This window comes from Scyliorhinus torazame, chromosome 5 (genome assembly GCF_047496885.1).
Source record: "Scyliorhinus torazame isolate Kashiwa2021f chromosome 5, sScyTor2.1, whole genome shotgun sequence".
Taxonomy (NCBI): domain Eukaryota; kingdom Metazoa; phylum Chordata; class Chondrichthyes; order Carcharhiniformes; family Scyliorhinidae; genus Scyliorhinus; species Scyliorhinus torazame.
The window spans coordinates 306,385,683-306,409,567 of record NC_092711.1 but is presented as its reverse complement, the minus strand read 5'-3'; the positions used below and the strand labels follow the sequence as shown (position 1 = coordinate 306,409,567).

The 23,885-nt window shown below is 49.0% G+C and overlaps 1 protein-coding gene across 1 annotated transcript in view; it reads right to left on the bottom strand.

Annotated features, from left to right (window-relative positions):
- The window catches only part of npas2 (neuronal PAS domain protein 2), a 183,856-nt gene that overhangs the window by 67,750 nt on the left and 92,221 nt on the right, over positions 1-23,885 (bottom strand). Inside the window, exons 12-15 of the mRNA XM_072501536.1 lie at positions 22,330-22,448; positions 17,818-17,900; positions 10,740-10,846; positions 5,089-5,236 (exon numbers count right to left, since the gene is read on the bottom strand). Coding sequence (XP_072357637.1) covers positions 5,089-5,236; positions 10,740-10,846; positions 17,818-17,900; positions 22,330-22,448 — 457 coding nt within the window. The remainder of the gene's footprint in view (positions 1-5,088; positions 5,237-10,739; positions 10,847-17,817; positions 17,901-22,329; positions 22,449-23,885) is intronic.

Here is a 23,885-nt window from a genome sequence, read left to right as displayed (position 1 = left end):
AACATGACCTCCCGACTCCGGAACTCAATCCCTCTACCAATAAAGGCCAACACTCCATGGGTCTTCTTCACAACCCTATCAACCTGGGTGGCAACTTTCAGGGATCTATGTACATGGACACCTAGATCCCTCTGCTCATCCACACTTTCAAGAACTTTACCATTAGCCAAATATTCCGCATTCCTGTTATTCCTTCCAAAGTGAACCACCTCACACTTCTCTACATTAAACTCCATTTGCCACCTCTCAGCCCAGCTCTGCAGCTTATCTATATCCCTCTGTAACCTGCTACATCCTTCCACACTATCGACAACACCACCGACTTTAGTATCGTCTGCAAATTTACTCACCCACCCTTCTGCGCCTTCCTCTAGGTCATTGATAAAAATGACAAACAGCAACGGCCCCAGAACAGATCCTTGTGGTACTCCACTTGTGACTGTACTCCATTCTGAACATTTCCCATCAACCACCACCCTCTGTCTTCTTTCAGCTAGCCAATTTCTGATCCACATCTCTAAATCACCCTCAATCCCCAGCCTCCGTATTTTTTGCAATAGCCTACCGTGGGGAACCTTATCAAACGCTTTGCTGAAATCCATATACACCACATCAACTGCTCTACCCTCGTCTACCTGTTCAGTCACCTTCTCAAAGAACTCAATAAGGTTTGTGAGGCATGACCTACCCTTCACAAAGCCATGCTGACTATCCCTGATCATATTATTCCTATCTAGCTGATTATAAATCTTGTCTCTTATAATCCCCTCCAAGACTTTACCCACTACAGACGTGAGGCTCACCGGTCTATAGTTGCCGGGGTTGTCTCTGCTCCCCTTTTTGAACAAAGGGACCACATTTGCTGTCCTCCAGTCCTCTGGCACTATTCCTGTAGCCAATGATGACATAAAAATCAAAGCCAAAGGTCCAGCAATCTCTTCCCTGGCCTCCCAGAGAATCCTAGGATAAATCCCATTAGGTCCCGGGGACTTATCTATTTTCAGCCTGTCCAGAATTGCCAACAACTCTTCCCTACGTACCTCAATGCCATCTATTCTATTAGCCTGGGGCTCAGCATTCACCTCCACAACATTATCTTTTTCCTGAGTGAATACTGACGAAAAATATTCATTTAGTATCTCGCCTATCTCTTCAGACTCCACACACAATTTCCCATCCCTGTTCTTGACTGGTCCTACTCTTTCCCTAGTCATTCGCTTATTCCTGACATACCTATTGAAAGCTTTTGGGTTTTCCTTGATCCTTCCTGCCAAATCCTTCTCATGTCCCCTCCTTGCTCGTCTTAGCTCTCTCTTTAGATCCTTCCTCGCTACCTTGTAACTATCCATCGCCCCAACCGAAACTTCACACCTCATCTTCACATAGGCCTCCTTCTTCCTCTTAACAAGAGATTCCACTTCCTTGGTAAACCACGGTTCCCTCGCCTTCCTCCCTGTCTGACCGGTACATACTTATCAAGAACACGCAGTAGCTGATCCTTGAACAAGCCCCACTTATCCAGTGTGTCCAACACTTGCAGCCTACTTCTCCACCTTATCCCCCCCAAGTCACGTCTAATGGCATCATAATTGCCCTTCCCCCAGCTATAACTCTTGCCCTGCGGTGTATACTTATCCCTTTCCATCATTAATGTAAACGTCACCGAATTGTGGTCACCGGCTTCTCCAGCCTAGCCTTGTAGCTGAAACCCCTCATCTCAGGGACCGTTCCAGCACCCCGGGAAGACTTTTAAAAAGATTAAGTAAAGTAAAAAGTGTCCTCAGCGGTCATACCATTCTTCTGGCGGGAGATCGCGTCCACAGGGCAGTCTTTGGCCTCCATTCTTCTGGAAAACGACAGGCCCTTTAAGAGGTTTGATTGGCTACCCGCTACCTGCGCGTGATTGGCCATCATCGCCCACTCTTCAGAAGTGGCCACTGAGCCAGGAACATGCTCGCGGACAGGGGGAATTTGTAGACCCACCTGCCTCCGTTCCTGCCTTCTGCAGCCTTTCCCAAAATCCAGCCCTTGGAGTTTGGCAAATATACTTCTTGAAGGTCTTGAGTTTGCTCGCACAGGTAGCACAGTGGGTAGCACTGTTGCTTCATAGCTCCGGTGTCCCAGGTTCGATTCCCGGCTTGGGTCACTGTCTGTACAGAGTCTGCACGTTCTCCCCGTGTCTGCGCGAGTTTCCTCCGGGTGCTCCAGTTTCCTCCCGAAAGATGGGCTGCTAGGTGAATTGGACATTCTGAATTCTCCCTCTGTGTACCCGCACAGGCGCCGGAATGTGGCGACTAGGGGCTTTTCACAGTAACGTCATTGCAATGTTAGTGTAAACCTACTTGTGACAATAAAGATTATTATTATTAGAGGTCTGCGAAAGACTTGTTGAGGGACAGTGAGGTAAGTTGGTAGTGGTGAAGTGCTTTGTGTCTGGTTCTAAATACCAGCTGGTGCGTGTGATGGTGGCAGTGTGCGTTGTTTTCTTTTTTCTTTCATTCCTTGGGCATTCTCCTTCAGCTTCAATTTTGGGGGAAATTAACTCATTAAAAGCAAGTCCCTTGAAGGCATCCCTGGGAATGAGATTGCTGAAATGTGTGAGGTTGCAGTGAGTTAGTCTGCCATCAGAGGGCACTGTAAGTACTTTGTTTCATGAGCACTGCTGCCTGTTTGATCTACCTAGCTCAGGAAAAAGTTACGTTCTCTTTCTACAGTATTCCTTGTTAACAAAACGAACAGCGGTTATTGATTTCGAATCACGGGCTATTTATCTGTAATAGAAAGGGTGCCCCCGGCCGGCCAAGTTCCCGACGGTGTCGGCCGCGTGTGGTCTCATTCGTCGGGAACTCGGCGTGGGGGCTGCGGACTCAGTCCAGCGCCACCCCAGTTAGGGGAGGGCTGATCTGCGGGCAGGAGCTGGGGGCACTGTCGGCGGGTGGTCCGGGATGCACGAGCCGGCCGAAGGGAGTGACCATTTTGCGGGTCGGGTCCACGCGAGGGCCACGGACCCGCCAATTCTCCGGGCTGTATCGGCAGCTAGAGCAGGGTGTTTTACGCTGCCTTGATGCTAACCCCTGGCCAAACGGAAGGTCAGTGGCCGTTTTATGCCTTTTCTTCTGTCGGAAAACACCACCATTCCCACGCCGGTGTGGGGACTGTCATGCTATGCAAACATGCAGCTAATGAACACATAGAATAGGACATGACCAATGAGCAGTCAGGACACTCAGGGGTGGTATCGCACTATAAAAGGGAAACTGCATCAAGTGGCAGCTTGTCTTATTCCAAATTACATAACACAACAGGGACATAGCCTCAAAATCGGAGAATCCAGTTTTAGGCGAAGGGGTGGCAAATTTAAAACAGAAATGAGAAAGAATTACTTGACTTAAAGGGTCGTCAATCTGTGGAACCCCACAATGCAGTGGACACCGGGACACTAAACAAATTTAAGAAGGAGATAGATAGGCTATTAATTAGTCGTGGGATCAAGGGTCATGGGGAGTGGGCAGGAAGGGGACTCCCGATGAGGCTGGGATGAGAGCAGCCAAGATCGTACTGAATGGCAGAGCAGGCTCGAGAGGCTGAACTGCCTAATCCTGAACCTAGTTCTTCTCTTCCTAGGAGGTATACTGGGCTGGATTCTACGTCCCGCCACGCCGCATTTCTCTCTCACCCCAGCGGCGGGATTCTCCGTTACGCTGGCTGGTCAATGGGGTTTCCCATTGTGGGGCATCCCCACGCCGTCGGGAAACCCCCGGGCTACCAGCAGAACGGAGCATCCCGAAGGCGGAGAACCCAGCCGACTGAGTATTATGATGAGGTATTATATAAATGCTAGTTCTCTCAATTTACCAGCAGGTTTTTACATGAAAGCTCCACCTTGACATCAAAGCAACAACAACTTGTATCCATATGGCAGCTTTAATGTCGCTGAATCTTCTAAAGGGCTTCATTGGAGTGTGAGATTTGACACTGTGCTGCATAAGGATATATTAAAACAGGTGACCTAAAACTGGATCAAAGACATAGGTTTCAGGAATGGCTGACAGGAGGAGAGAGGTGGGGCGGATTAGGGAGAATATTCCAGCGCTCAGTGGAAGTATGGTGTTATGATCCCAAGGAGATCAAAAGAACCAAATTTACAAAACAACTCCAACAGAAAACCAGTGGATTTTCATAACTGTTGTTGTTATCAATCCCAAATCAACATAAATTAAGCATGAATTAACAGGCAAACTGTGTCAATATAAACTATGAATTACACATTATATAGCAGATAAAAAGAAGATAGATCACACAGATTTACTGTCCACTTGATATACATATGTCACTAATTTCAGCCACTAAGTCCTTCAAAGCTTTAAATGTCCTCAGATACAATTTCGACTCCTTTTCTTCAAGGATGTAGCCAACAATTCTTATCCGACAGCAGATCCCAGCCAACTCGAATTCCACAGGCATGGCCTTCACCAAAATGGTGCACTCCTACAGAACATCCTCGGTTCTGCTCCAGACAGCCTTTGTGGCGTCAATCCACCAGTTTGACCTTTTTCAAAATTCTCAGTGACCACGCTGTCATTGTAAGTGCTGGTGGGGGTCAATCAGCTACTTTAAATTAAGGGAAGGAACGGCAGTAAACCTATTTTCCTTCATCCAGCCTTCCTGTTCCTTCAGCCTGCCTGCACTGCACCACTGGATCAGCTGAGTTCTGGACACTCACTTCCCACACAACTTTCATTTGAAAATAATCATCCTACAAGTGTGCAAACTGAGGATTTCAAAGAAAAAGCACCGTCAGCATTCTGTTAAACAAAATTTGTTTCAAGACACAAATCTTACTACGCATTTTAAGCCCAGTTTAGACAGAGATACCTTGTGCTCAATGTTGCAAAGGGTTAGGTTGAGTTAAAACGTGTGAAATTCTGTGCAGGGAAGATAATGCATTTTGCATATCAGGCAATGTTGTCCTCAAGCTTGTTATTCTTAATCTTAAGCAAGGGCATCGGAAAGGAAAACAACATATAAGTACTGAGACTTGCGGCCACAGCCTCCCTCTCTCGCATCACTAAACCACTGTGAACATACCTCACTACGGTGTGCGTGCAGACAATAAACTCGGGCTTGGAATTCCACTGGTGGTAGGTGATGTAGTAATGAGTCTGAAGCCAAATCCACCTCTGTCCTTTGGTCAAGAAACGATAGTAGCAAGACTTGCCTTTCCCAAACTGCATCACTACACAGAATGAGAAAAGTCGTAAGTGAAAAGCCATTAAACATCAATTTCAAGTTACATGATTTAAATTTTAGAAAACATGCATTTCTTTCCATTTTGTTGACGGTGATGTCCTCGTTTTATGTTATTCCCACTTCTACATCTACATTGAGCAGAGGAGCAGGCTATTCGGCCCAACTGGTGCTAGTGCTTGTATTCCACCCAAGCCTCCTCCCACGCCTTTTCATCTAATCCTATCAGCGCGCCCTATTATTCTCTTTTCCCTCACCTACTTATCCAGCTTCCCCCTGATTGAACCTACTATTCACCTCAACCATTTCATGTGGCAGTGAGTTTCATATTCTAACCACTCCGCGGACCAATGGAGCTCACAATCTGGATCCAGGGCAAAGGTGGCTTGGAATTTGATTCTCAGTTGATTCCTCCCTTCTTCCCCCCCCCCCCCCCCCCCATCCCCTCCCTCTCTCTTTGGGAAGGGGCAAAGCCAAGACCCAGCAGCACATTTGTGAAAACATTGCAAGTCTGAGTATCCTTCCACCCCATCACCCACACACCAGCCTTTCTCTGTGATTAAGATTATCCATTAAGTGTGGAACGAGAGTCAGTCTGGTGTTCCTGGGCCTTTGCCCATTGGAAACTGAATCGGGGCTTATCATGTTCCTTTTGCAAAAAGATTCATACAGTGTGCAGGTAGAATAAAATATTCAATATTCAAGGACTGCTAAGGGCCACCGAGCAAGAGCATTCCCTTGTGGTAAATCCTTCTGCGCAATGTAAAGAACAAAGAACTATACATACGGCCCTCCAAACCTGTACTGGTCATGATACCACACTTGGCCAAAACGCTCAGCACTTCCTAGTGCCGTATCCCTCTATATCCATCCTATCCATGTATTTGTCGAGATGCCTTTTGAACGCCGTTAATGTCTCTGCTTCCCCAACCTCCCCTGGCAATGCGTTCCAGGCACTCACCACCCTCTGTGTAAAAAAACCTGCTAGGAAGTGTGTTGGGTTGTCTGCAGTTAAGAAGCATGGCGCTTCAAAACAATGGGGAATGAGGGAGTAGCCTTAGTGTGGCAACGATCGGAAAGTTGGGCGGGTCAGAGAGAATGCCACTAAAGGAACGGCTGGCGGCAGACCTGACAATATTTCTCCCCTAAAGCTTTAATTCATGTTCTCATGATTCAATATCTCAGTGTCTATGGGGTCGATCTTAACTTATTTAGCCATAACACAAAGGAGGTGTCGATTGTTAAACATTTTCAGTGACTTTAAATCAGGAGACATGTAAAGCAGTCTGCCAACTTACTATTTGAATAAGTCAAGCCCTACTCCGACATCTCAAGCCTTGGTATGCAGGGTTGAGGTTTGTCTAACGGAACAAAGCAACAGCTATAATGAGCCCTTTCCCAAACTGCCAGACTTACAACAATTCAATCAGGGCAAAACAAAAAAGAGCAATGTGATGCGACCATCAATTCACTCAAGGACTCGTGTCGGAGTAAAACAGTGGTTTTAATTAACTATCAACTTTGCCTGCCTGCGATTGGTACCGACTGAGGACAGTCCCACAGGCCAGCTACTCTTATACTCCTTCAAAGGGGCGGAGCCATGGGCGGAGCCCGTACATGCTCCAACATCCTCCAACATCTCCCCCTGTGGGTGAAGCCATACAATGGCCCACAGATAAAACCCACAGGGTTAATAACATAGAACATAACTGGTGAATTAACTGTATTCACATTCACCACATTCAGCCCCTGTAAAAAAATAAAGTCCGGCGGGGGTGATGGGTCACAAGTTCAGCCGGTCCGGCACCCGGATCGTGCGCTGCGACCGCCGAAGCACTGGTGTTGCAGCCGCTTCAGGTGGCTGGGGAAGTGGGTCCGGTGCAGCCCCAGGGGTGGACTCCGGGAGCGGCTCTTCCTGAGCTTCATTCCTGCGGACTGGTGTGCCGGGTGGAAGGGAGCGCGGGAGCCAAATGGGTGCGGGGGCGCTGGGCCTGGGAGAAAGAGCGGGGTACAGCACGGGAGGTACTGTCGACGTAGTGGTGGTGGAGCCTGCGGGCGCAAGGCCTCGGAGGGAGACGGTATCCTGTCTCCCTCCGCTTGAGCCTCTTTTTCGACCGAGGATTGTCGAAGTTCAGAGGCGGTGAGGGTGCGTGAAAAAAACGCAACCAGTCTGCCTGCTTGGTTGAGGGTGGCAGCGAGAGCGACCTCTGAGGCATCTCGCTCCACCTGAAAGGGGACGGACTCGTCCACCGCGCGCATCGCAGCTTTGACGATGTCCGCCTTGATGCAGTTGAAGGCCTGGCGGGCCTCGGCTTCCAGAGGGAAAAGGGTGGAGTGGGCGGGCTTTGTCCGCATACTGGGAGACCCACTGGGCGTAGTAGGAAAGAAATCCAAGGCACCTCTTGAGGGCCTTGGGGCAGTGAGGGAGAGGGAGTTGCAGGAGGGGGCGTAGACGGTCAGGATCGGGCCCTAGGACTCAGTTTTTCACAACTTAGCCGAGGACGGCTAGCCTGGTGGTGCGGAAAACGCATTTCTCCTTGTTGTAGGTGAGGTTGAGTTTTTGGGCGGTTTGGAGAAATCGGTGGAGGTTGGCGTCGTGGTCCTGCTGATCATGGCCGCAGATGGTGGCGTTGTACAAGTACGGAAATGTGGCTCGCAGCCCATACTGGTCCACCATTTGGTCCATTGCTCGTTGGAACACCAAAACCCCGTTCGTGACGCCAAAAGGGACCCGGAGGAAATGAAAAAGGCGGCCGTCTGCCTCAAACGCTGTGTAGTGGCGGTCCTCCGGGCGGATTGGGAGCTGGTGGTATGCAGACTTCAGATCCACTTTGGAGAACACGCGTGAGCGATCTGATCGACCATGTCTGCAATCCGGGGAAGGGGGTACGCATCAATTGCGTAAACTTGTTAATGGTCTGGCTGTAATCGACCACCGTCCGGAGCTTCTCCCCGGTCTTGACGACCACCACCTGAGCTCTCCAGGGGCTATTGCTGGCCTCGATGACTCCTTCCCGCAAGAGACACAGGACCTCAGACCTAATAAATATTCTGTCCTGCATGCTATATCGCCTGCTGCGAGTGTCTACTGGCTTGCAATCAGCGGTGAGATTAGCGAAGAGGGAAGGAGGGTCGACTCTCAGAGTGGCGAGGCTGCACACAGTGAGAGGGGGCAGGGGTCCGCCAAAGCGAAGCGTCAGGCTCTTGAGATTACATTGAAAATCGAGCCCTAAAAGGAGGGGGGCGCAGAGGTCTGGGAGCACGTACAGCTGGAAATTAGTGTACTCAGCGCTCTGTACCACTAAGGTTACCGTAGTGCTCCCTCGGATTTGTACCGAGTGCGACCCAGAGGCGAGGGAAATTGTTTGTTGCGCCGGGAATATCAGGAGCGAGCAGCGGCTTACCAGTACCGTGTGGACGAAACTCTCGGTGCTCCCGGAGTCGAACAGGCAAGGTGTCTCGTACCCATTAACCCGGATGGCTATCATTGAGCTCTTGAGGTGCTTGGGTTGCGACTGGTCCAAGGTGACTGCGCTGAGTTGAGGGTAACCGGCGGCGTGGTCGGCTGTGCTGGGCCGGCCCCCGGTGACTGTCCGAGCAGGTCGTACGTGTCGAGCGGCGTAGCAGATGGCATCCAAGATGGCGGCCCCCGTTGTTCAAGCCTGGCGGGCGTCGAGGAAGATGGCGTCCAAGATGGCGGCCCCCATGGATCGCACGTGGGCGGCCGCGTGGGGGAGGATGGCCAAAATGGCGGCCCCCGTGAGCTGCACGTGCTGTGCGGAGTCGGCAGGCACGCTGCCACATTGTGAGGTCTGCGGGCCTGAGAGTCGGTAGTCCGGGTCTGAGAGTTCGCGTGCTTAGGCTTGGCGAGGCAGACCTTGGCGAAGTGCCCTTTTCGGCCGCAACTGTTGCAGTGCGCGTTGCGGGCCAGGCAGTGCTGTCGAGGGTGTTGAGGCTGGCCGCAAAAATAACAAGGCAACCCCCCCCATGATGAGCGGGTGGGCGCGCAGCACAGACCTGGTGTAGTCTCTGGTCGGGAGCCCACGAGGGGGTCAAGTGTTCGGCCGGAAATGCAGTGAGGCTCTGGAAAGCGACCTCCAGTGAAATCGCCAGTTTCACCGTCTCGTTCAGGTCCTGGGCCCCTTTCTCGAGCAGTCGCTGCCGCACGTAATTTGGTCGCTGAGTTCTTAAATATGGACGAGTCGACTGTCTCTAAGCAGTCATGTAAGAGCTCTTCTGTCTCCTCGGACCAGCACTGCACAACCTTCTCAGCTGGATTCTCCCGCTTGAGTTTTTGCTTGTATGCCGGGAGAAGGAGCTCCGTCTTATGGTCTGATTTCCCAAAGTGCGGTCGGGGGATGGAACGGTAGGCACCCTTGATTTTTGAGTAGCAGTGGTCAAGAGTGTTGTCACCCCTCGTGGGACAGGAGATGTGCTGGTGGAATTTTGGCAGTACACTCTTGAGGTTTCCCTTGTTGTAGTCTCCGGCCACGATGAATAAGGCCTCCGGGTGTTCTGTTTCGTAGTTGTTTATAACTGTGTACAGTTCGCCCAGCGCCTTCCTCACTTCTGCTTGGGGTGGGATGTAGACCGCTGTGATAATGGCTGAGGTGAACTCACGTGGAAGATAGTATGAGCGGCACCTCACGCTGCCCATTGATGGAATGACCATCAATTAGGAGAAGGGACTGTGCAATGAGACCTGGGCATCCTCAAACACCAGTTGCTGAAGGTAAGCCTGTAGGCATAGCATGTGGTAAAGAAGGCAAATGGTATGTCGGCCATCATTGCGAGAGGATTCAAGTACAGGAGCAGGGATGTCTTGCTGCAATTATGTAGGGCCTTGGTGAGGCCACACCTGGATTATTGTGTACAGTTTTGGTCTCCTTATCTGAGGAAGAATATTCTCGCTACAGAGGCTACCACCCTTACCAGACTGATTCCTGGGATGTCAGGACTGACGTACGAGGAGTGATTAAATTGGCTAGGATTGTATTCACTGGAGTTCAGAAGAATAAGGGGGGGGTCCCATAGAAACCTATAAAATTCTAACAGGACTAGACAGGATAGATGCAAGATCTATCCTGCGTCCAAAACCAGGGGTCACAGTCTGAGGATACGGGGTAGGCCACTTAGGTCGGAGATGAGGAGAAATTTCTTCACCCAGAGAGTGGTCGGTCTATGAAATTCTCGGCCACATAAAGCAGTTGAGGCCAAAACACTGTATGTTTTCAAGAAGCAGTTAGATATAACACTTGGGGCGAAGGGTTTCAAAGGACACGGGGGAAGGCAGGATCAGGTTATTGAGTTGGATGATCAGCCATGAGCATAATGAATGACAGAGCCGGCTCAATGGACCGAATGGCCTACGGCTGCTTCTATTTTCTATGTTTTATGTTTCCAACATGTTTTCCAATGCACCATCTTATTATTGATTCTGTCCCTAAACTCAGTTCATTAGCCATCACTATTGTATCTAACCCATCACCTACAGTGTTCATGGCATCTTGCTAGAAGTTCCAGGTCATCAACGTGGTAGTAATCATAACCAGATGTTCCTAGCACTTCGAATGGTAAGTAACCTATAATCGAAGGGGCCCTGATAAAGAGGAACAAGGCACATGAAGAACATTAGTTTTGGAGGAACAGCAGGATGGTAACTACTGAAATCTTCATTCACAGCACATAAAACAAAAGTGAGTGGAGGACCAGAAGTGGCAATCCAGTCTATTTGGCTGGTCACAAAAATGAATACCTCCCGAATGCCTACTCAACTATCTGTGCAGTTAAATTTTTCCACACTGTCTGCCTCGTGTGCCTCACTGGTCAGTTCATTTGTTCACTATTCGATGGGTAAAGTAATCCAGTCTAATGTGCCCCAACCAATCCCAAACCTAACCTTGAACCGTGTCACCTAGTTCTAGAGTTGAATATATTAAGAAGTCTGACAACACCAGGTTAAAGTCCAACAGGCTTATTTGGAATCAATAGCTTTCGGATCACTGCTCCTTCATCAGGTGAGTAGGGTAGCTCCTTCATCACTCAGCTGATGAAGGAGCTATGCTCTGAAAGCTAGTGATTCCAAATATACCTGTTGGACTTTAACTCCAATGCCGGCACCTCCACATTTATTAACAGGGGTTCAATTTCTCTTTTCCTTTAAACATCTTGAATATGATACTGAATTGATTATTGTTCAGCAACTCTTTTCAAATAATACACCTTCCATAACCTAGACATTTTACAAACATCGCCTGTACATTGTAATAATTTTGCAGAAACAAGTGCTCCTTCCCCAGCCTCCCCACCTTGCTTCCACTCCACTTTCTGACACTAGATTAATTCCTTCTCATAGATTTTTAAAAATCGAATTTACAGTGCAGAAGGAGGCCATTCAGCCCGTCGAGTCTGCGCCAGCCCTTTCAAAAAGCACCCCACTTAAGGTGACGAGACGTGACACCCTATCCCCGCAACCCAATAACCCCACCTAACCTTTTTGGACACGAATGGGCAATTTAGCGTGGCCAATCCACCTAACCTGCACATCTTTGGACTGTGGGAGGAAACCGGAGCACCCGGAGGAAACCCACGCAGACACGGGGAGAAAGTGCAAACTCCACACAGACAGTGACCCAAGGCCGGAATTGAACCTGGGACCCCGGAGCTGTGAGGCAGCAGCGCTAACCACTGTGCCAGCGTGCCGCTCTTGGTTTACACCAGCTGACATGTTTTTTCACTGATGTTCATTACAACTGTGACTACCTTTCAAACGTACTTCATTGACTGTAAAACACTGGGATGCCTGGGGCTGTGATAGGCACTGTAGAAGCGCAAGTCTTTCCTGCAGGTTAAATATGGAGCAATGGCTTTTCCCTCCACTCAATCCCTGTCATAAAATGGAACACTCCTTCACCCAATCCCTCCGGTAAAATGGTCCATTCCTCCACTGAGGCCTGTCAGGCCAAGAGTAGCACAGGTCAATGGATGGCAATGCGTAGCTGCCCTTTCAAATTCTGTGACATTTCCATTCTTCAGGTTCTCCTCTCCAAGGCTTGTCAGGCTGACTTTGTTTGGCGACGCTCAATTTCTCTGACGCCTGGCTGGTTGAATCAGGTTTGACAACCTGGTCGTCCACCCAAATTAAATGTGTGATGCGACTGTTGTTTTGTATGTGGAATTATTTTTAAATTGGGGACCTGCTGCGTGTGTTTATGAGGATACCTGGGCATATTGTGCGGTGAAGGTAGAGAGATTCTTGTGGGTTTATGATATTATCTGCACCAGTCAAATAGTGATTGTCATATTGCTCATTTTGATTCACACGTTATTCCAATGAAAAAGTGATTCTATTGGTACTAACTCTGTGGCTGGAGGTACTAACAATGCACCAATTCCCTCATTTGTCCCACATTTTCAACGTCTGGCTGGCTTAAACGGATTCATACTCATCTGATCGATTAAATTGTTTTACAGTTGTGCAAAACATGTCAGGTCAGAAATGAGCCACTTCAGAACATTAGAAAACGAGGGGAAAGAGGAGGGCTGGTGGAACCATCGAGTTCACTCCTTCCACAATATCATGTACCCTCTAGTTGCTATCGTAGTTTCTCCCTGATTGTTAAAGGTTTAGATGTCGGTAATTGCTGAAGGTATAAATACACACTAATCACCCCAAAAATTAGATACACACTGTGGTTATCTGAAACAGGTTCGGGAATATTCACGACCTACTTTCCAAGTTCATGTGACTGTGACAAAGGTGAATTATCATTCCTCTTTTTTTATATTTTATTAATTTTTATTTAAATTTTTTTTATTTTTTTTTTAAATTTAGAGTACCCAATTCATTTTTTCCAATTAAGGGGCAATATAGCGTGGCCAAACCACCTACCCTGCACATCTTTGGGTTGTGGGGGTGAAACCCACGCGAACACGGGGAGAATGTACAAACTCCACACGGACAGTGACCCAGAGCTGGGATCGAACCTGGGACCTCGGCGCCGTCAGGCAGCAGGGCTAACCCACTGCGCCACCGTGCTGCCCGAATTATCATTCCTCTATCTGACTTGAGCTTTTTGTGTGGTTGGCCACACCATCCTCCTCTAACGTCCCTCCACCATTATACAGCTGGATGGCACTGCACTGGCCTGATTCAATTCTTTTTTAAAAATAAATTTAGAGTACCCAATTATTTATTTGTTTTTCTAATTAAGGGGCAATTTAGTGTGGCCAATCCACCTAACCTGCACATCTTTGGGTTGTGGGGGTGAAACCCATGCAGACGTGGGGAGAACGTGCAAACTCCACAGGGCTGGGATTCGAACCCGGGTCCTCAGCGCCGCACTGATTCAATGTTTATTGATCCAGTCACAGTCAGAGAATCATTCACAATTATTCCCACTCCATCACTGTTACCTCTGGTGTCCACCAGGGGGTCTCTCTTTTGGGCCCCTCCTAGTTCCCATCTACGTCCTGCCCCCTCAGTGGCATCATCCGAAAATATGGGGCGCAATTCTCCCATCGGGAGACTAAGTCCCGACGCCGGAGTGAAAACCAGAGTGTTTCATTCCGGTGTCGGAGGTCGCTCCTAGCCCCTTATTCTCCCGACCCCGGGAGGCTAGGAGCGGCGCCGCATCATCTACGCGTGCCGGGCCTTGGCGCCGCGTAAAAGCGGCGCCACCTAAATGACGCGGCTGGCACCGCGTGAATGACGTCCCCCACGCATGCGCGGTTGCTGTCCTCCCCCAGGCCGCCCTGCAAGAAGATGTCGGATTGATCTTGCGGGGCGGCGGAGGAAAGGAGGTCCTCCTTCAGAGAGGCCGGCCCGACGATCGGTGGGCACCGGTCGCTGGCCAGGCCCCTTTTGAGGCCCCCCCCGGTGTAAGAACCCCCCTCCGCCCCCCCCCCCCCACCCCCACCCACCAAAAGGCCGCCCCCCCCCCCCCCCCAGCATTCTCGCACTATTTCCGCCGGCAGCGACCAGGTGTGGATGGCGCCAGCGGGAACCTGTCGTGTTGGGCAGGCCGCTCGGCCCATTCGGGCCGGAGAATCGCCGCTCGCCCGTTATAGGAGTCTCCGCCTATGGCATTCATTTCCACATGTCCGCTTGTGATAATCCTGAGAAATCTCCGCATTGAGTTCTCTTGCTAATTCACAAACACAAACTTAAATACAATGACTGGATATTTCTATAATTTCATTGTGAAACTGAATCTTAAACTGACCTTTTTAAAAATTCCTGCTCATAATGTGTCCTGGCTAAAAGCGGCTGGATGGGAAACTGGGATTTAGACATTCATTCACTGACCAAATTGTTAAAAGGAAACATTCAACAGAAATCTAAACTAAAACAGAAATGAAAACTAAAACATAGCAGAGTACAAGAGGCCCAGATACGGACAAAGCCAAGACAAAATAGTCACATATCAAGGAGACCATGATTTTTCTTCCTTTCGCAAAGCTTGCTCTTGACTGGTTATAGGCTGGTCGGAGTTTATTTGTGGCAATCCAGGGGTCCTGAGACTCTGGCCTGATATGTCCGTGACATCTTTTGTAGCAAGGCGATAGAATCACTATGGTGCAGAAGGAGGCCATTCGGTCCATCGAGTCTGCATCAACCATCTGAAAGAGCACCCTACCCAGGCCCACACCTCTGCCCTATACCCGTGGCCCCACCTAACCTGCACACCTTTGGACATTAAAGGGCAATTTAGCATGGCCAAACCACCGAACCTGCATATCTTTGGACTATGGGAGGAAACCGGAGCACCCGGAGGAAACCGGAGACGACATGGGGAGAATGTGCAAACTGCACACAGACAGTCACTCAAGGCTGGAATTGAACCCGGGTCTCTGGCATGTGAAGAAGCAGTGCTAACCACTGTGTCACCATGCCATCATGTTTGAGTTTGATCTGCATGGACAGTATACCATGGTGAATAAGGGCTGGACTGGGTCTTGAACCAGAGGCCTTCTGGCCCCGAGACACGAGCCCTACTGACTGAGCTCCCCCCATTTTTGGGTTGTGTGTCCTACGGATCAATGTGGTGTGCCCAGCTTGCTTTACACTTTTGTGTGCTGGTTCGCTTCTCATTTCCAGCCATGTTGCATGGCGCGGCCGCTGCAGGCCACCGCCGTCGCATGCGTGGCCATGGACTGGTCACTTCTCCGGGCCGTATCGGGAGCAAGTGCCGGGTGCTCTAAGCTGCCGGCATGCTAGCCCCCGGCCAAATGGAGGATCTGTGGTCGTTTTACGCCATTTTCTTCTGTCTTAAAACACCACCGTTCCCACACTGGCGTGGGGACATAGCCTCAAAATCGGAGAATCCAGCCCACTGGATTCAGCACTGGATTCAGTGCTGGATTCAGGGGAGTGGGCTTAGGTAGGTAGCTCTCTCAGAGAGTCACTGCAGACTGAATGGGCCGAATGGCCTCCTTCTACACTGTAGGAATTCTATAATTAAACCTATCTAGATCCCAAAACACAAGACGAAACTAACACAACACAGGAGACAGTGGCTGGAATTCTCTGCCCATTTGCTGGTGACGGGATTCTCCGATCCCATCAGCAGCACACCCCTACCCCACCCGCGGGTTTCCAGACTGTGTGGGATGGCTTCATGGGAATTCCCATTGACAGCGGCGGGATCAGAGAATCCTGCTGCCAGCGAATAGTGCGCCGGCTCCGGCCAACGAGAAACACGTGGCTGGAAGGCGGGAGAATCCCGCCCAGAAGTTGCAAGTTACAAACCCAACTCGACTGGCGAGGAGAATGGATGCCACTGGCTGTTTCTGATGCTGGAAGGGCCAATCGAATCTCACTGGCCAATGACATCCCACTTCAAGTCAGGATTAGTCAGGAGCTGACCCATCTCAGTCCACCTGTTTCAATGGTTGTTTAGAGTTTAGAGTCTTTGCTCAACAAGTGAGTGGATTGGCGGATCCATTACATCAGGCAAACAAAGGAAAGAAAGAAAATGTCAACTTGTCAACTGGCAAGGCAGAAGGTCAGGACCATATGGATGAGATTGACAGGAAACACACTCTGCTATCCTGAATTCCAACACAGCAGTGGTTCCCCACTTTAACTTACCACCATCTCTCGTGATCTCCTCACTACCTCTGCATTGTCAGGCTGCTTGTCAACTGTATGCGTTGAAATTTCATCCAATTAATCACTGGATTAACTGAAGCCGTTGTCTTTTGCCCCTCATACAAACACACTTCTCAAGTCACTGACTGGTGTGTGTACCAGATTGACTGAATGTGAGTGAGTGCGTGCAAGAGAGACTGAGTGAGTGGGAGTGACCGGGAGTTAATGGGAGTTAGTGGGAGTAAGTGAGTGATTGAGTGAGAGAGAGAGGGTGAGAGAGAGTGGGTGAGAGAGAGTGGGTGAGAGTAAGTGGGTGAGAGTGAGTGAGCAAGTGGGAGTGAGCGAGTGGGAATGTGTGTGATTCGAAAATGAAAATGGAAATCGCTTATTGTCACAAGTAGGCTTCAAATGAAGTTACCGTGAAAAGCCCCTAGTCGCCATATTCCGGCGCCTTTTCGGGGAGGCTGGTACGGGAATTGAACCGTGCTGCTGGCCTGCCTTGGTCTGTTTTCAAAGCCAGCTATTTAGCCCTGTGCTAAACCAGCCCCTGGTTTACAATCCCAGGTTTCTCACTTACTCCGACCACACACCAACACACACTCACAGGCGAGTGAGTGAGCACCCTGAGACTGGGCGTAAGCCTGGCACACACACTCTGAACCCCTCGAACTCTGGTCATTTTTTTAACTTAACTCTTTTTTTTTAAACTTAACAATTTATTGCTGTGGCATTGCTTTATACTTTGCTCAGCAATCCTTTTTTTTCTTTTGATATTGTGCCAAACTGTATCGTTCTGAAATCAGCTGATTGGCTTCTTGAATGAGAAAAAATATGCAAATGCCAGGGTGCCAGACTGGCAGTGCCAAAGTGCCCAGGTACCAGGTTGTCAGTGCCAGGGTTCTGGCCCTGGGGTTCCCTGCCCTTAAGAGGTGGGGTGAAGGGGGGGGGTGACTGAGAGGTAAGATGGGGCAGTGGGGGGCGTCTGGGGTCTGCGGTGGAGGAGCAGAGGTAGGGTCGAAAGATCGGGGTGGCATTTATAAATGGCGCCCGATCCGCGAATACTCTTCCTTACTGGCGAGCTGAGTTCGCCAGTTCAGGAAATGAGGTAAGTGTGGCCTTGGCGGGGTGTTCTTCGCTGCGGCCAAAAAAAAACAGCAGTGTACCGTTAGATCGCGACGGGAAACACCCCACTGGACGCACCCTAAATGGGACTCTGTTTTTAAAAATGTTTAGCGCGCTCTTCATGTTTTTTGCCATGATTTATTATCAAAGAAAACTTGTATCTTCAACCCTGTTCATAGTCAGATTATTATTCACATCTTTTTTAAACAGTTAATCTGCATAGTAATATTAATGTTGGGGTTGGAAATGGGCAGAAGAACTTTGAGAATAGGATGTGAGCAGCAGAGATTCAGGGACAGTAAACGGGTAGGAGACTTTGGAAACAGAGCACAAGCAATAGGGCTTTGAAGGGTTACCTGTGATCCAGGAATAGGAACTTCCACTCCAAACTGTGCCGTGATGTAAACTCTTCATAGGATTCTTCCACATTGCACAGTTCCTGCATTAAATACAATCGATCATCAGAAGAGATCAAACTTACCAAATCTCTACGATTGTGAACTTTTCTGCAGTGAACACTACAACTATCAACAACAACAACTTTATTTATATTGTGCCTTTACGGTACTAAAATGTCCCCAGTCGTTTCACGAGGGTGTTATAAAACATACGACACGGTGCCACGTAAGAAGAAATTGGCCGAAATTTTCTGGCCATTCCAGCCAGCGGGATATTCCGGTCCCATTGATGGCGACCCGCCCGCTGGGGGTTCCCCAGCAACGGGAGGTGCAAACAGTGGGAAAACTCGTTGACAGTGGCGGGGACCTTTTGTCGGGCAACCTCCGCTGCCACAAAAACCATGGCGGGGAGGTGGTGGTGCGGAAATTCCCACCCACAAAGTCAGATGACCAAAGGTTTGGTCAAAGAGGTCATTTTTAAGGAGCGTCTTAAAGGAAGGATGTGAGGTAGAGAGCAGAGAGGTGTAGGGAGGGAATTCCAGAGCCTGGGACCTGGGTTGCTAAAGGCACAGCCACCAATATTGGAGTTATTCGAATCAAGGAGGCTCAAGAGAGAAGGCAGGGGAGACAATGGCTTAGTGATATTGTCACTGGGCTAGTAATCTGGAAACCAAGGTTAATACTCTGGGGACGTAGGTTCGAATCCCACCACGGCAGATGGTGAAATTTGAATTCAATAAAAAATCTGGAATTCAAAGCCTTAAACGTGACCCTGAAACCATTGTTGATTATCGTAAAAACCAATCTGATTCACAAATACCCTTCAGGGAAGAAAATCTGCCATCCTTGCCTGGTCCGGCCTACATGTGACCCCAGACCCACACGAATGTGGTTGACTCCTAAATTCCCCCTCAAGGGCAATAAATGCTGGCCCAGCCAGAGACGCCCACATCGCATGAATGAATTTTAAAAAATTAAATGAGTGCAGATAAACTAGAGGGCTGTGAGGTTGGTGGAGGCGGTTCGAGATAGAGAGAGGGGAGGCCATGGAGGGTCTTAAAAACAGGGATTAGAATTTTAAAATGAAGATGCTGCTTGGCCAGGAACTAAAGTAGACCAGCGAGCAGATCATGGAATTTACAGTGCAGAAGGAGGCCATTCGGCCCATCGAGTCTGCACCGGCTCTTGGAAAGAGCACCCTACCCAAGGTCAACACCTCCACCCTATCCCCACAACCCAGCAACCCCACCCAACACTAAGGGCAATTTTGGACACTAAAGGTAATTTATCATAGCTAATCCACCTAACCTGCACATCTTTGGACTGTGGGAGAAAACCGGAGCACCCGGAGGAAACCCACGCACACACGGGGAGGATGTGCAGACTCCGCACGGACAGTGACCCAAGCCGGGAATCAAACCTGCGACCCTGGAGCTGTGAAGCAATTGTGCTATCCACAATGCTACCATGCTGCCCCAGATATGTGATGGGTGGAAGAGACTTGATCTGAGCCACGACACAGGCAGCAGAATTTTGGGTGCCATCAAGTTTACAGAGGGCAGAATGTGGGAGAGAAGCCAGGAGTGTGCTGGAAGAGTCAAGTCCAGAGTTAGCAAAGATATGAATGAGAATTTCAGTAGCAGAGGTGCGGCAAAGTCCCATCTGTATCCTTTTGTAGATATTTGTTGTTCAGTGGTATGCAGACATAACTATCAAGTGTTTAAACAATTTCAAAGACATATTATTGAAACAACAGTGGGAAAAATGTGTGGAAATCACATTCACTTTTAGTTGCTTTGGAAGGAAATGTTGATGGAGTTAGATGTCGCGAGGTCAATAACCAGGGAGCATAGAATTGGTGAAGTAATTGGTACAAGGATTAGAGGTGAGTTGAGGAGTAATTCTTTCACCAGGAGGGTGTTGGGGGTCTGGCAACCAACTATATGAAAGTGTAATAGAGACAAAAATACCTCAAAACATTTGGATATGCATTTGACGTGCTGTAGCCTAAAAGAAATTCACTCCCTCTTTCCTTATAGACATCTCACTGTAAAGCCTGGGCTTAATTAATAGAATCCATAGAACCCCACAGTGCAGGAGGGGGCTATTCCGCCCATCGAGACTGCACCGACCCTCAGAAAGAGCACCCCAGTTAGGCCCACTCTCCCGTCCAATCCCCATAACCCCACCTAACCTGCACATCTTTGGACACTAAGGGGAAATTTAGCATGGCCGATCCACCTAACCTGCACATCTTTGGTCTGTGGGAGGAAACTGGAGCACCCGGAGGAAACCCACGCAGACACTGGGAGAAAGTGCAATCTCCACACAGACAGTCACTCAAGGTCGGAATTGAACCCGAGTCCCTGGCACTGTGAGGCAGCAGTGCTAATCTCTGTGCATCGTGCCACCTTTAGCTGGAGTCTCTTGATTATTGGGGAGTTTCTGCTCTTGAGGGCAAGTCTTTGTGTGTGTGCTTTTTTCCCTTTATCCGTTCACAGGATGTTGGCTTTGCTGGGGAGGCCAGCATTTGTTGCACATTCTGAACGGCCCTTAATACTGAGTGGCTTGCTCAGCCAACTCGGAAGGGAGTTAAGAGTCAATCACCTTGCTGTGGGTCCGGAGTCACGTATAGGGCAGACCGGGTAAGGACGGTAGACTTTCTTCCCTAAAGGAAATTGGTGAATCAAATGGGTTGTTACGACAATCGATGATAGTTGCCATGGTCACCATTATTAATTAATTAATTTAATTTAAATTCCCCCTGCTGATGTGGTATGGTTTGAACCTATGCCCCCATCAGCCTGGGCCTCTGGATTACTGGAGAGGAAGAGAGCGAGAGAGAGAAGGAAACAGACGGAGAGAAAGATGGAGTTGCTGCTTGGGCATTGTAGGCTGTGAGTCTACAATACCCAGAGTACTCTATAACAATGCATGCCAGCAGGCAGATAAATAACAATTATGTACCAATGAAGCTTAAAAATAAAACAAGTAGATATATGTTATATATTATATGTATATTTATATATAGAGAGTTTGAGTCAATAAATTAAAATTGCTGAGCTTTAGTATAAGATCCACAAGGGAAATGTTAAACCATTTCCAATCTCTTGTTGACCTTAAATTCATTAATAAGAGTAGGACACATAAAATATTGCCAATATTGTGAAATCTAAATCTCTCTACAAAATTTTACTTATTCGGATGTTGAAAGCTCTTGTGGATTTAATGGGTGGAATTTTCTAATTTGTTTTCAGAGTGTCGACTCGGGTGCGAAAATCGGAAAGCAGCCTGCTGGCTGCGCTGCCGGCTTTTCCCGCCAAATTTTTTAACACTCTGGAAAAAGTGCTGGGGGTGGGCCCCACGACGAAATGCGGGCAGGGCGGGCACTGAATGCGTATGCCCCACCAGCAACCTCGGCTCCGGACACATCAAGGGCGCCCAATGTAAAAATAACTTAGAAAAAGAACACCTGACGGACATGGAATCCGTCTGGGGAATCCACCCCCCACCGCTTCCAGGACACTTGGGGCGTTGCCAGCGGGCTGTACGAGGGTACTTTCTAGTCATGACTCCTTTCCCCCCACTGTGCACCCCTGATGGGTTTTTTTGTAAGTTCCCCATTTGTAAAAACCTGTCGGGAACGCTGACGGTGTGGCATCACACCGCTGGTTGGGTCTTACCTACATAGGGGGGTTTTCCAGTGGGGAGGCCCACTAACAAATTCAAATGGGGTTCCTGCTATTGCATGGTGGGAACATCACTGGCGTGGGGTTGGGTCAATCGAGCATGGAAATCCTCTTTGAGACTCCCCCTCGATTCTCTGCCATTCTACCATTCCTGCCTGCTGAAAATGGGAGGGGGTGCAAAATCCCCTTCAACATGTGGGATGATCTTATTTTTAATGGGAGCGACGTGGTAGGGTTGGTGCATTCATATTTAGGTTGGGGCAGAAGACATTGTAAACTGGATGTTTCAGTGGTAGGCGTGGACATTGAAGGCAGTGTGAGTGAGACAGCGCTGCCCAAAGCCATTGACCACCAGTACAAGGCCTGGCTGTAGGACTTTGAGAGAGACTTGCTAATTGAGCCAGCTGCAGCTTTTGGAAATTCCCCGTGGGATGTAAACCACAGGGAAAACAAATTCTTCATGATCTTAGTCATGTAAATAACAAACACCACCATGGGAGATCTTGTAGCACCAATAAGGAAACAAAACCTCTGCAGAAAGACATCATACAACATAAAAGACATCCTCATTAAGATGTGAGTGGATATTACAGAATTAAATTAGCCACTCTCGTTTACAGATGTATTCATATTTTACATTTTGCAATAACATGGCACTTTAATTAAAATTATGTTAATGCAAAAGGGCTGCATTAAGAAATCAGCAGCTTCCCTCTTTTATTCAAATTTCACCCTGCAGATTTGAAGACGGTCCAAAAATCAATATGTTTATTGTACTCACCTTTAAAAATTGTGGGATGACAAGGCGCACGGTAGCCACAAGGCAGATTTGTTCCTTTGCTGCAGATCGAAATGACCTTGAAATGGCTGTTTCAAAGCCATTACAAGAAGACATAGGCACTGGAATGACAATAGTTACCTTTTCAGGACACGAGAAACAGTTTCGCTTCCACTGGCGCCTACACAGTACACATTGTAAAACATTGTGCAAGTATTGTAAAAGCTGAATTTTAAAACTGGATGCGTCCTTCTGATGAAATAGGCTAACATTTCCCAGTGCTCTGATGGTTGGCGTGGAGATGGGGGTGGGGGGAGGAAATAGCGGGGAGTTCTGTTGAGATGGCGCCCTGACGCATTGGCGCTACTAGGAATCCTTTCCAGGGCAGGCTTGGAAGTGGGTTGGCTGCCTCCAGATCGTGGAGGATGATGACCAACTTGAATTGATGAGGTTAGGGGCAATTTTGCTGCCTTTTTGCAATTTGCCACAGGCAGGATGTCGCTCGGCCCTCCCCCCGCTGTGTACGAAGGCCACCAGCTCAATGGAGGCTGCAGGCCAGAGGGTTATCCGAGCCAGAAGGCGCTACAAGGGGGTATACATTTATAAAAGGCCACAGTCGCGGTTGGGAGCAATCCATTGGACTAGTTTCCCATTCAAATCGTTTGACATTCCGGTATTGAGCTCCTTTTTAAAATCCCTGATGAATGGCCCAGTTAGGGCATCTCCATGTTGAAGGGCACTGACAGTCCTGCCTCAGCAGTGCCCACCTGCCCTAATGGGGATGCCAAGGCCTCAGAGCTGCCAGACCACTGACTGGGCCCGAGAGCATTGAGAACCTACCTGCCATCCTTAATAGGACGGCGAGCTCGGAGGCACTAATTGGGAGGTCTCCTACGGGAAGACTGCTTCCGCAAGTGTGGGTTCAGCGCCCCCATTTGGCCCTGACATTGGAGCCCTGCGGAGCATGTTCAGCCGAATGATTTATAAAATCTATGGCGGCATGGCATCAGGGTGGTTCCTTCACAGCTCCAAGGTCCCAGGTTCGATTCCCGGCTTTGGTCACTGTCTGTGCAGAGTCTGCACATTCTCCCCGTGTCTGCGTGGGTTTCCTCCGGGTACTCCGGTTTCCTCCCACAAGTCCGAAAGACGTGCTGTTAGGTGTTGGACATTCTGAATTCTCCCTCTGTGTACCCGAACAGGCGCCGGAGTATGGCGACTAGGGGATTTTCACAGTAACTTCATTGCAGTGTTAATGTCAGCCTACTTGTGACAAAAAAGATTCTTAAAAAAATAATTTAAATTCAATAATTTATGGTTTCAGTAGAAGAGCCACAAGGGGATTGTTAAACTGTTTTTGATCTCCTGTTGATCTTGAAATAATTAATAAGCGCAGGACATGTAAAACATTGTGGGCGCGATTCTCTGAGCCCCGCGGCGAGCCGGAGAATCGCCTCAACCACGCCACGATGCCCAACGCTGGCGCGTGATTCTCCGAGGTGCGCAGAATCGGCGCCATTTGCGCCGGCGCGTTTGACGTGGCGCCGGCCGCTGGAATCGGC